Source organism: Ambystoma mexicanum, chromosome 7p, assembly GCF_040938575.1.
Source record: "Ambystoma mexicanum isolate Mex_15411 chromosome 7p, UKY_AmexF1_1, whole genome shotgun sequence".
Lineage (NCBI taxonomy): Eukaryota > Metazoa > Chordata > Amphibia > Caudata > Ambystomatidae > Ambystoma > Ambystoma mexicanum.
Window position 1 is genome coordinate 919,607,631 of NC_090939.1, and position 13,542 is coordinate 919,621,172.

At 46.5% G+C, this 13,542-nt stretch overlaps 1 protein-coding gene across 5 annotated transcripts in view; it reads left to right on the plus strand.

Moving 5' to 3' along the window:
* Nucleotides 1–13,542, plus strand: part of ST3GAL6 (ST3 beta-galactoside alpha-2,3-sialyltransferase 6) — a 773,060-nt gene that overhangs the window by 601,660 nt on the left and 157,858 nt on the right. For all 5 annotated transcript variants that reach the window (XM_069637206.1, XM_069637209.1, XM_069637205.1 and 2 more), the window contains one exon: nt 1,088–1,188. In XM_069637206.1, coding sequence (XP_069493307.1) covers nt 1,088–1,188 — 101 coding nt within the window. The remainder of the gene's footprint in view (nt 1–1,087; nt 1,189–13,542) is intronic.

Here is a 13,542-nt window from a genome sequence, read left to right on the forward strand (position 1 = left end):
CGGGTTAGGATTTAGGTGGGCTGGCTAGGCTCCAGTAATCAGCCCGGAGGTCAGGCATGTGGGTGGGTGCTGTCTGTGGTTTAGAATGGAGTTCTAGTGCTGAAGATTCGATGTGTGCCCAACTAGACATTTATTTAGTTGGTTGTCACTGTATACTAATTGCAGAGGTGTTGAGGTACGTCAGGGGTTTCAGTGTGGACGGCTTTGTGTGTTGCTAGACCTGAATAGCAGAGCCATGGCTGCATTCTAGGATGTACGGTTGGGTGGCTGTGGCTGTCGCCTGTGTCCACAGACGTGGTGTATGGTATACGTACCATAGGCTTGGCTGGAGTTTGACTGTAGTGTTCTTTTTCTTGGTCCAGTGCAGGGGCCCACAGGGATGAGGGGTGAGGGATGAGGAGAGGATGATAGTTTGTTACGGTGTGCCCATGTGAACGCTGCTGGCAACCAAGTGTAGAGTGGTGGGGGGGGTTCAAGAGGAGGGAGGGAAAAACAAGGTTTTGAGAGCCTTTCTGATACCATGTGATTGTCAATATTGTGAATGCGCAGGGGTAGGGAGTTCCAGATGATAGGCGCTTAGACAGAGAAAGAGGATCCGCAGAGTCTGAATTAGTGGTACTGTGGGACTACTAGGAGAGATGCTGTATCGGATCTGAGAGCCCTTGAGGGGGTGATAGCCTGGTGCACTTACAGTGATCTCTGCCTCAATGCCAGCAAAACAGAAATGCTTCCTCACAGGTGTGTTTCAGTGCCATGACTTTAAAAATGTAACTGCGACTTTGCTGGCAGTAAATTACATTGGCCCCATTCATTTGATCTTATGTCGACCATGCTAAAAAGTCGCAATGCACACATTCTGTCAGACGCAGCGACATGTTAACTTCCCAATGAAATGGGAGTAGATTGGGTGTTAGTTGAAAATGTTCATGGGTTGTGTTTATACAGTTCTATGGATAAATATCACTGGCTTTCAAGTTCCTCTTTCCTAATGAAACGATCAGAGTAAAACATCATAATTTTTGCCAATCCCTTTTCTCTACTTGCTGCAATATTTAAAGAACATAACCTTCTGTTTGCTTAATTTTAGGATGCCAAACGTTCGCCCTTTCATCTGCCCTGAATACGCGAAACAGGCGACAGAGGAAGGCAGCAAAAAGCTAGATTTACCCTATGGAATCCGAAATGGAGGTGTGTATGGTCGTCATTTTATGCACAATTGGTACATTTTATGATCTCAAATGCTCTCTGCTACTGTGTGAATGTTTGCCAAAAAATAATCGCTCTGCATCAGGGTGCCAAGTGGTGGGATTTATTTGATTTAAATAAGTAGAAGCAAAATACAATAAAATGAGAGTTGGGATCAGGGTGAGGTGTGGTGATACAAAAGAGTATGCAAAATGTTAATCTGTGTGTATATATTTTCAAGGAAAAAACTTTAGTTGAAGTGCAATTAAGGTGAGTAACACAACTAAGCCCTTGAAATTCAGCGCATTGGGAAACACCGGACAGGCTTTACTCGCCGCGTTCCCGTTGACATCCCCCATAATGCCATTTTGTATGACATTGAGAATTCCTTCTCTCTTGATATATATGTGCTTTGGGGCTTTGCAACGGGAACGCTGTGAGGCCTTCGGCCATGGCCACTTTATATTTTACAACACTACCAGGCCTTCAGCCATTTAAAATGCTACCAAGCCAGGCCATGGCCAGTGATTTTTCACGCCCAATGTCACTTTATCTGTGAAATACATAATTTATTTTTGTTTTTCTTTTTTTCTATAATCATGGGTACATTACAATGAACTACAGATAACCTTGGTCATACACTTGGTTATTTGTAGTAATTACACCTGTGGTTATTGGGGGGAAATGCATCTAAGAATAAAATGCTTCCCTGTCCTCCAGACCTCACCAAGCCCCCCCGCCCCCCCATGTGTGCTTGCTCCCCCAACTCCCCTGATGGCCTCCTTACATCCCCTGCCCTCTCCCATTCCCCCCATAACACTTGTTTCTGTGACAGGTTCAGTTGAAATGTTGGGTAGCCGTGGTTATACCTGACTGTATGTGAAAAATGTGAGTCTTGTGGTGCAAACTTGGTCCCTAGCACCTCTCCAACTCCAAAATTTCACTTGGTGTCCCCTTGCCTCCCCCACCTCTAGTCTGATGGCATTTGCATGTCTTTTGACCTGCAAATGGCTTTTTTCTGTGTTGTTTTCAGATGCCCTCGGGATATAACCTGGGGTATAAATGCGGCTATCACTCGAGGTCAGATAAAAAAAGATGGTGGCTATTTCATTTAACACAACCTAGCCAATTGGATACTCAATGTATACAGGCAGATATAACTATTTATTTTTGAGGAGGGAGCACCCCCTTTTTCCTCAAATAATAAAGATTTAAGATGATCATCTCTCCCCACATCCACTGAATTTCAAGGGGTTTGCTGCGTAAAAGTGTGATCACCTTACTTTCTCTTGACTAAAAACATTTCGGTTATTTTCAAAGTTTTTGTTGTACCATAGTTTATTCAGAGTCACTAGCTATGGCCTTGGGCTGTGGCCCGTGTGCATGTTCCACTTATAGGTTTCCTTATGGCCCACTAGCCATTGCCTTCACACATGGCCAGTGGCTACGGCCTTCAGTCGTGCCCACTGCGCATGTTCCACTGTAGGTTTCCTTAGAGGCCACTAGCCATGGCCAATTTACATGTTCCACCATTAGGTTTCCTTTTGGGCCCACTAGCCATGGCCTTCGGCCGTGCCGACTCTGCATGTTGCACCAATAGGTGTCTTTAGGGCCCAAGTGGCCACAGTCACTTTTTTTTTTGTTATTCTTTTCCCATTTCCACAGTACCTTTTTTAAAATGTCCCTTTCTAAAGCACTTCCACACCCTCACAGGCACTCACTAAGTGCCCCCTCCTCTTCCCATGGCCCCCCGTTCTGCTCAGATGTTTTTTTCCCTTCCGCCTCCTCTCCTGTTACCTTCTATCACTCTTTGTTTTGTGTGACGCACTTTCATTCCCGCTTGCAGGTAATGCAAAAACCATTGAACTGTAACTCTGTCCCCTGAGCACCTCCAGCTCCCCAATTTCATATGGTGTCCTCTTTCCCCCTCTCCACCTCTCGCCTGATGCCATTGCATCCCTTTTCCTCCTCCAAGTGGCTTTTTTTGCACTTTTCGTTTTTGGCTTGCGCAGGTTATAACCACGCTGCTTTTGCATCGAGCAAATAAAAAAATAAAAAATGGCGGCTTTTTCTTTTCTGAAAAGCCTTGCTGATGCATTGTGGGACACATACATAGCTGTAATTGTGAGAGAAGGGGGCACCCCCTTCTCCGTCAAATATTTTAACATTAACTGGACTGAATAAAACAAGACCCCTCTGGGAAATCTAGTCAACGCTTCGTTCACAAGTTGTTTTGTATCTGTTCCAATTCCATCCAGGGCTTTTTGCTGTGTGCTGCGCAGAAATGTGGACATTTTTCTCTATGGGGAAAGAAATGGGAGTGGGCCGAAAATTTTTTTTTGCTTTCTCAGTAAATGTTTTCATTTTTTAACTAACATTTCCCCAACTATTCAGTTTGGGGGCTTGGGGGAGGGGGGCTATTTGTTTGTTGTGAGGTTCATGTGGCGGCCTCCCTCAATAATACGCGGGACACAGGACTCGTAAAGATACGTCCTCTTTATTTCAAACACAACTCGAACTGCCAGTTTCCCTCTGTGCCCCTCCCTAACCCAACGTCACTTTCCTCCACATGAGGCCGCAACAGCGGACCTCCCACCAGTATGGGGGTTGGTTGGGGGGCTATTGGTTTGTTACCCTCAATTATTCATTATTCATTATTTAGTTGTAGAACTGCTTTTTGTAGATAAGGTGTTAAGCTTCTCCACAAAATTTTCTAGGGCCAGTGTTTCTAAGACTTCCTTACCGAAGTGGTAAGGTGTTGTGTACTTGGGCTCCTAGTTATATTGGGGTTTCCCTGGTGCTAGTTTAATATCCCCCAAAAAAATTTTTTTGTCTCCAAAATATCATCCAAATCCGTCCTTCAAGTCATAGGTTTTTAGCAATTCGATGCTCTGGTTTCCTATGGAACTTGATACAAAACGTAACTATAGTGCGGCAACCGCTGCACTATATATTCTGGCAAAGGGCAGTGTTTCACTGTTCTTTTTGCACTTGCTGGATGGGACAGAAGAACCTGGCTCCTGTTCTTTTTTGTATGGACCACATCTGTACTGGGCTTGATTTTAGTCTTTTTGGGTTTGCGATTATTATGTGCAATCCTAATATTTCCACACGTGTGGCATGGTATGGCATGCAAGCTCCTGGGATTTCAGATCTGCCAACGTTTTCAGAATCCTTATTAATAAGGCCTGGTTTCACTCGCTGTAATGGTCGGCCATTGAGTTGCAGCCTGTTTGCCTTCACGTTGCAGGCAACTATGTTCGAATTGCCTTCCATGATCAAGGTATGCCCTAGGTAACAACACACACGCGAGCATCTCGACTTTCTCCTAAAACAGCCCTGTTCTACTGCAGGTAATGGGGGCCGAAAGTACGTGCAGCATCAGACGGGGGACCCAGTGTGGTTTGGGATTTGTGCAGAATTTTCCTTCACCTGGGAGATACTTCACAAGGTACTACTTCTGGCTGTGCCAGTGTCTCCCACATTGGTTCTACTACTCATGCGCTCTTCCTGCTCTGTTGCCCAGAGAAGCGACAGAGCAGGTTGCCCGCTTAGAACAACGAAGACTAACTGCAATTATGAAATAGAAGTTGAACCTCTCACATCAGTTTAATGTATCTATTTATTTTGACATTTATATAGCGCTCTAGTCTCGTGGGCATCAAGGCACTTGATGCAAACAATAGCTCAGTTTGACATGAAAAATCATTGACAGTTCTTAGGTGGTACAGGATACAGTCTTGTGGGGTAAGATCAGAAATGCTTTGAGGAAGAGGGATGTTTTATGCAGTCAAAGCCCAGAGGGGAGTTATGCCTACATCAGACAATTTGCTAAACAAGACCTGGTGGTCTCCTCTGACGGAATGCGCTTTATGAAAAGCATTCTTAATGTAGAAAAATATCCGCCAAGAGATTGGCACAAAAGGTATGGCGACAGGGGCGTAGGATACCCATAAAATCTAGGGGGTACAGGGGACACCTTGGGACTTTTCTTTTTTTATTTGTTTATTGTTTTTTAGTCGATGAACTCGACTTTTCACAAAATTAAAATAGCAGTACATATTAAATAACATATATCATCACAGGATAAAACAAGAGAAAAGAAAAAAGAAAACAGAAGAAAATGAAAAGCAGTTCAGTCAGAGTGCAAAATACTTTTATTTGGAGTCTCACTTCAGAAGGCTCAGTTCACGTAAAAATGTTACCACTTCCCACGTCAAAAGGCTTTCATGGCCTGCGCATAGCTTGTCCCAGAAAGATTGGGTGTCCCACCATTCCTGGCTTGTCCCCAAAGCTCACAAACTGTACAACCCTCTTAACGGGGGCTTTGCTGCCGATACAGGAGTACTTTAGCAGCACCCACAGCCTTCAGCCAGAACTGCCCAACAGCACATCAGATCAGGGGTGGACTGGGAACCAAAAAGGCCCTGGAAATAATTTTCAAAGTGGCCCTATATTACACATTTTCAGCAGGCTCAACCCTTTTCCTACAATAAAATTAGAAAATTCATTAGGTTCCCACACAAAAGAGGCCCAGGGTGCAGAGGCCTGCCAGGAAATCTCTAGAGTTTCCGATAGGCCAGTCAACCCCTCCTGCATCAGATCCTGTGGCCAACAGTTCCACTTTTTCTGTTATACCGATGATTTTTTTTTTTAAGTGATAGTATGCAAAGGTTTGCTGAAAGGAGTGGCTAACAGTGAGTTGGCGATGGGTTAATGCTAAGCTCAGTTTATACTTTTTGGGAGGCTAAAAGCCGAAGTGTGGTTTTATGAAACTGTGTGAAAAGTTCCACTTCAAATTTTGTTGCAAGGTTTAAAATGATGCTGTTCCATTCAACTATATGAAGGATTTTTGCTTTGTCTGATCGCAAACAAACACCTCTGGGTGGATTTGCACCAACCACGTGCTTTGCATCCTATTGTGGCAACCCATTCAAGCGGTTTTGTATTTAAACAAAAAGGTTGGTTAAAACCTGATCTGTCAGGATGACATTTTGGTTTTTATCATGCACTAAAAATACAAATTGAAAAGGGTGTACATCTTTACCCCAGAGATGTCAAGTGCATGCCATTGCCCCCCAAGGGTTGGACGAGGCCCTTTTCATGGTTGGTTGTATCCAGTGTTTTACGTGGGATAGGAGATGCGTTGTGATACAATATTTGTGGGTGGGGGCCTAAAAAGAGTCTTGCGCTGCTTCAAATTCCAAGTAACTAATAAAGCTTTAAGAGGGGAGTGGCTTGTGTAATTAAAGGACTGGCCTAACAAAGCCAATGGAGTTCACATATGTGCAATAAAAGGGCAAACATTCTGCTTTAAAAGATGTATTTAAATATGGTTAATTGGTGTAAAACTTTTCAGCAAAATATGTATTGTCAGATATGAAACATCAAAAGGGGTCATGCAATCCCACAGTTCTTCTGAAAATAATCCATTGTTCATACATACTAATCAAAGGCATGTTAATCATAATACTTTTATACAATGGCAAAAATCATTTTGTGGCAAAAAGCAAACAATGTATTCTCTTATAATTTCCTTTTCGAAACGTAGCTCATTTCAAATGTCTTCAACTGATGTGATTCTAAATATTGCTGAAGGTGCCCTATACTGGCAAAGAGCAGTATTGCCACTCATATGTTTAAAGAAATTTAGTGACGGAGGTCAGATAGGAGAGCACTGTCAGAGCCCTGGCTTTTGGGCAATTTTGAGAGACTGCTAGGGCTGAGCCCTGGCTAGCCCTTGCCCACTTAAAGCTCTGTAGCCTCATTCCCCCAACCCTTCACTCTTTCCCTTTTCCTTTCTGGTGCAGTTTACAATGTGGATACCCCGGGAGGGGGCACAATATAGCAACTGCCATACACGCCTGCCACCAATGCTTGCTGCGCCCCGCCAGCATCGCAGTCCGGCCTGCACTCAGGGGGGCCAGGCCAGCCCACGTTAACTTACCTTGAAGTCACTGTCTCGTCGAGTCTCTGCCTCTCAGGGGGGTTGTCGCTGGCTTCGGAGTCGAGTCACACTCTCAGCATGCTTTGCTGCTTGCTGCTGGCCGTGGCTTCTCGAAGGTGAGGGGGAGGAGGCTGCGCAGCTGTGCACTGTGTACTCAGGGTTGGCACGTGCAGTATGTTCTCGGGACCCCGGGCCTGGCCTGGGCACAATTGATGAGCCAATGGGCAGGTGCAGGGGGATGCACAAGTTCTTGTTGTTGAAGATTCTAATATTGTTACAAGAATCTTCCGCTGCTGCTGCTGCTGAAGCAGCTGAACTGTGTGCAAAGTGAACTTGGAGTCAGGTTTGCACGCATCACTCTACACACACACATGGGGAAACTGGGGGGATAAATGTCATTGTATCCCCCTCACTTAAAATTGTGGGTGGGATTTGTCCCTGTTCCCCCCGCCCATGTACTACGCCCATGTATGGCAGAAGTTCACCTTCACCGAGTAATCGCCAGTGATGGGAATGAGTATCTGGGTGTCATCAGCGTAATTAGTGTAGGTGACACCCAGATAATCAAGCACATCGAACAAGGGTTTGGCAAGCACATTATAGAGGGTGAGGGATACACATGACCCTTGAGTGACTCCGCAGGGGACTTGTGCTGGGTCAGCTGAGGAGGTTGGGGAGAATACTCTCATGTGTCTGTTGTCTAGGAATGACCTAATCCAGTTGGTGGCATTGTCAGAAAAGTAAGCTGCAGATTTTAGATGTTGACAGAGGATTTCGTGGTTTACCAGATCGAATGCAGCAGATAAGTCCAATAGGGGTAGTAATGCCAGTTTGCCATTATCTTTTAAGTCCTCAATTTGGGTTTTAAGGTCTAAGAGGGCAGTTTCGTCCCGTGTTTGGGCCTAAAACCGGATTGTCTTGTGCCTAGAAGATTGCAGTTTCCAGATAGTTCTGTATCTGTAAGTAAGCTGCTCTGTCTAGAATTTTTAGAAGAAATGGGACTGTGGTGATAGGCCTGTAGTTGGTAGGAGTCTCCGGATCTAGGGTCGGTTTTTTTAGTAGGGGGATGACCCAAGCATCCTTCAGATTGTTGGGGATCACTCCAGATTGAAAAGAAGAATTGATGAAGGTGGTTATGAAGGGAGCGAGGTCACCTTGACAGTTTGAGGGTTTTAGGTTGCTAATGATTTTTTCAACCTCGGGGATGGTGAGTGGCGTAAAGCTAAATGACTTGTGAGAAAATGGGGTAGTCGTTATGGGTGGGAGAGTTTTAGTTAGGGGGGAGGTGAGGAGGGAGTTTTGTTTGGCATTAATTTTGGATTGCAAGGTCGTAATTTTGTTGAGAAGCGCGTTTTGGATGTTGTTGCACCAGATGCTGTCTTTGACGCAGGAGTAAGGGGTAGGTGAGGGGGATTCCAATTCTTTGAGAATTGTAAATAACTCCTTTGTGTTGGATTTGGCTTGAGATATACATTGGTTGTACGTCTCTTTTTTTGCTTGGAAGATGGCTTCCTTATAGTTAAGTGAGGTGATGAGAAGGGAGTCTTTGTTATCCATGCTAGGATTACTTTTCCAGCGGGCTTCAGCCTTCCGCTTTTCTCTACGCAGAACTCTAAGCTGCGGTGTGAACCATGAGTTCAAATGGGAACGTTGTTTTGATTTGCGTATTTTAAGTGGGGCTATAGTCTCAATAGCTTTGAGTAGAGTACTATTGAAGGTGTCTACTGGGACGGTGGGGTCCTTGTACTGAGTGGCGCAATTGTTGAGGATAGGGAGAATGAGCGGGAGCAATTTGTCCCTAGTAATGTCCTTTTTGTTCCTAGTGGGTATAGCAGGGGCTATGGTCGGTTTGGGCTGGGGGTTGGTGACCGGTACGAGGAAGGTGATGATATGATGGTCAGACCAGGCACAAGCAGAGTTAAATATGATTGTAGTATTACAATTGAGGTCGGATATCCAGTCAAGCGTTCTACCCTTGTTGTGGGTAGGTGCGAGAATGCGTTGTTGGAAGTCTAGGTTAGCAAGGGAGGTGGCAACCTCGAAGACCATATGGTCCTTAGGGTCGGAAAGGCCGAGGTTGAGGTCGCCTAGTAGCAACACCTGGGAGTTAGGCTTAGGGTTGGCCGACAACATAGATGTAATATCATCTGTGAATGAGCCCAGTGGTCCTGGGGGTCTATAGATAAGGTGTAGTGTTGCTGTGTTGGTCGGTGAGAGGGATAGTTTCGCTGACAGGGATTTTGCAGAACTGAGTTGGGAGTTGGTGATAGTTCTCAAGGTAATATTGTCTCTGTGTATAAATGCGACTCCTCCTCCTTTGGACATGTAGGATATGATGATATGATATGGCATTTGTAACGCGCCTATACACGAGTGTTTCAAGGCGCGACGAGGCAGGGAGAGGGGAACAAGGGGAGACGGAAGGCAGTGCAGGGGAGAGTGGCTGGGCCAAGGACCGAGATTGGTGAGTGGCCCAGTTGCTGATTCAGTACAGTTTCAGTGATTTAGCAGGGGAGAGGGGGAGAGAAAGCAGAAGCAAAGAGGAAGGTTTTGAGGTGCTTCCGGAACCAGAGATGGTTCTCAAGTCTCAGGGAGGCAGGAAGGCTGTTCCAGAGGGAGGCCCCTGCTGCGGAGAGAGATCTCCCCCCAACTAGTTGCTTGGAGAAGCGGCTGACCCTGAGGGAGTTGGAGGCGGATGAACGAAGTGCTCGAGAAGGAAGATATTTAGGAAGGGACAGTTGAAGGTATTTTGGCCCCAGGCCCCAGAAGGCCTTGTGGACAATGCAGAGGGTTTTGAACTTAATCCTCGCAGCAACAGGGAGCCAGTGTAGCGATTTCAGTCCTGGAGAGATACGGTCCCAGGGCTTGAGGCCAAGGACAAGTCTCGCAGTCCTGTTCTGGATGAGTTGCAGAGGGAGTGGCAATCATTTCTAATCATGGAGTAATCGTTTGGTAAGGCTAGGGCGAGTAGAGGGCCAGAGGCAGCGTGTAACCAGGTTTCAGTGATGGCTAAGAAATCAAGGTTTTGGTCTGTGATGAGGTCAGCAATGTCGAGGGCATGGGCCTTGATGGATCTGGCGTTGATGAGAGCTCCCTTGAGCGCTGTGATGGGAGTGGAAGAAGAGATGGGAGTGGGTGTCGGTATACCGGGCTGTATATGTTCGGTGTGGCTACGTTGTGTGCAGGGTGCAGGGTGCACGGGGATGTCTGGATCTAAGTCTGGCGTTCCTAGATTGTAGTGTGCATGGATGATTAGGTGTGGGTTTTGTAGCGAAGTGCTTGAGCCACAGGGCTGGGTTGTTAAGGTACGGATTAGTTGGGTGGGCTGTGCAATGGTACATGGTGAGGGAGTGTGTGGAAAGTTGGTTGTGGATGTGAGTGTAATGTACCTTAGCAGGGCTCGTGGAGGGGGTGCCAAAGGTAGAGGTTATGTACCCTACGATGGCCAGGTAGGTAAGGTAAAGACAGGCAGATGGCCACAGCAGCATGACGCAGACAGGTGGTTCGTGTAACCAATATGGTAGGGTGTCAGGTGTTGGATGTCTGAAGAGGTATTTATCAGGGGGATAGCACACGGTTGGGGTGCCCTCCCCAGGTCACAAACAGTGTGGTCAATAGCAAGGCTCGAGATAGCAACAGGGCAGGTACATGTGCAAAATCACAAACAGTGTGGTCAATAGCAAGGCTCGAGATAGCAACAGGGCAGGTACATGTGCAAAATCACAAACAGTGTGGTCAAGGCGTGGCTTAGTATAGCTGACTGGGCACGCCAAATAGCAGGTAAATATAGCCAGACGTAGCAGTGTGAGCAGTATGGGCAAGAGCGCAACAGGCAAGTGGGGAGAATCAATAGGGTTGATAACGTTCCGGGTATTCAATGTGGATGTTCACCAAAGTAAGGACAGACCAAATGCATTCATGCGCATGTGCAGTAAGATAGCCAGATGATCGGCTGATGAGCAAAGCGGCAGAGTTCAGTCACTGCAACAGGTATGTGTGCGTGAAATGGAAAGTTAGCCCTGTAAGTAAGTTCAATAGGGATGTTGGGGTCGTTGCAGTCTAGGGTGCATGGTCATGAAGGTGGTCAAAAGCTCAGTGGAGTTCAGCAACGTTAATAATGTTGGTGGGCTTACCGGAATGACGCCGATGAGGATGGCTTCTCTGAGGGTGGTGCCGGTGTGGGCGGGGCAGTTGCGGAGCAGAGTCCAGCGCTGTAGAGCAGGTGCGGACAGGGGCAGACAGGAAGGGTCTTTTCTTCGTAGACTTTCAAGCATTTAACCAAGCAGAGCTTAGGTTGATCTCTAAAGGCGGTTTAGGAAATCACCCTGGAATTGCACTTTGTTCTTCTATGAATATGGAATACAATGCCATCAGGAGAAAAGGCTCTGCCTGCTTGATCTAGAGCTCTGATTTCCGAGACTCTCCTGCAGGATACCAAGCAGAGTAGAGTAGTGAGTTTGCCAGATAGGGCTGTACGTGATAGTTCTTCGTTACTAGGCCATGACAGAAAAAGGTTCAGTACTTTATTAACGTCCCAAAGCTTGTCATAGCGAGCTGGAGGTGGGACGGTAAGCCTTACACCCTTGAGCCACCTGCAGACGAGGTGGTGTTCTCCTGCTGGTACTCCTTGGATAAGGTCATGACCTGCAGAAGTTGCTGAACGGTAGGCGTTCACAGACCTGTAGGCGAGCCCTTTTTCTGCTAGGGATGCTAGAAAATTCAAAATCTCTTCTACAGGTGCTGACATTGGATGCAGTCCTTTCTCGTGGCACCAGGAGCTCCAGATGCTCCAAGAGTTGGAATATCTCTTCCGGGTACAAGGAGCACATCTCTTAGATAAAGTTGATCGCTTTGTGAGACATGCCTGGGACTCTCCATCTTGACCTGAAATCCTCCGGGCCGCTAAGGTCAGAGATCTGCTGAGGAGGAGAGGATGACGCTGACCTGATGGATCTAATAGGAGATCCGGAAACTGGGGTAGTAGGATTGGAGAATCCGAAGAAAGTTCCAGAAGAACTGGATACCAGGTCTGAGATGTCCAGACCGGCGCTATAAGGATCAGGTTTGCATGCTCCTGACGGGCCTTCGCCAGGGTCCTCGCTATCGTAGTGAAAGGAGGAAAGGCATACAGTATTCCCTGGGACCATTACTGTAGGAATGCATCTGTTGCAGCTGCTGCTGGGTCTGGCCTCCAGCTGTAGAAAGTTGGTAGTTGGGAGTTGAGTCTGGAAGCAAAGAGGTCTATGGACATTGGACCCCAGATCTCCTGAAGGCGGAGGAAAAACTCTGTTGATTCTCCAATCGCTGTAATCCGTCGAGTGGCGGGAGTACCTGTCTGCTACTGCATTTGAGAGGCCAGGAAGGTCCTCCGCTGTAGCTGAAATCTGGTGATCCAGACAGAAATGCCAGAAGTCCTTGGCTAATTCTGCTAGGGGTCTTGACTTGGTGCCGCCCAGATGGTTGATGTATCTTACCGCTGAGATGATGTCCATCTTTAGTAAAATACAGCAACTCGCTTTGTCTTTGGCAAAAGAGCGCACTGCAAAGGAACCTGCAAGAAGCTCTAGACAATTGATATGAGGGTCCAGCTCCTGAGTGGACCAAGTCCCTCATGTGGCTATGGAACCACATCTCGCTCCCCAACCGGAGCGACTGGCATCCGACTCGATAAGAATATCTGGAGCGGAGCCAAAGATGGCTCTGCTGTTCCAGGCTTCCATGTGAGTGAGCCACCAGTTGAGCTCTGTCCTCGCTTGAGGAGACAGTGTCAGGAGTTGAGAATAAGAAAGGCTTCTCCTTAAGTGTTGGCCTTTTAGTCTTTGCAGCTCTCGATAGTGAAGAGGGCCGGGAAATATTGCTTGAATGGAAGATGAAAGTAGCCCTATCACTCTTGCTAGTTCTCGAAGAGAGAACATGTTCTTCTGTAAGAGTCTGTGTATCTCTCTTTTGGTAGAGTGAATCTTGGCTGATGGGAGTCAAAGCTGCGAATTCTTTGTATCCACTATGAATCCCAGAAATTCTATATTTTTGGATGGAAGTAGAACTGACTTCTCCCAGTTTATAAGAAAACCGAGGCTGTGTAGCAAGTTTATTGCCAGTTCGGTTTGTTTCTGAACTAACTCCTGTGAGTGGGCCATGAAAATAATGTTGTCGAGATAAATTATCAGATGGACACCTTGCTCTCTTAAATGAGCTACTACAGGTCTTAAGAGTTTGGTGAAGACCCAAGGCGCCGAAGAGAGTCCGAAGGGGAGACTTGTGAATTCACAATCTCGATTTCTCCAGGAGAATCTAAGGTAACTGATGTGTGCTTGATGAATCAGCACTGCGAGATACGCGTCTTTTAAGTCTAGGCTCATAAGCCAGTCGTTCAGTCTCAGAAGATCTCTGAGCATGTGTATACCTTCCAT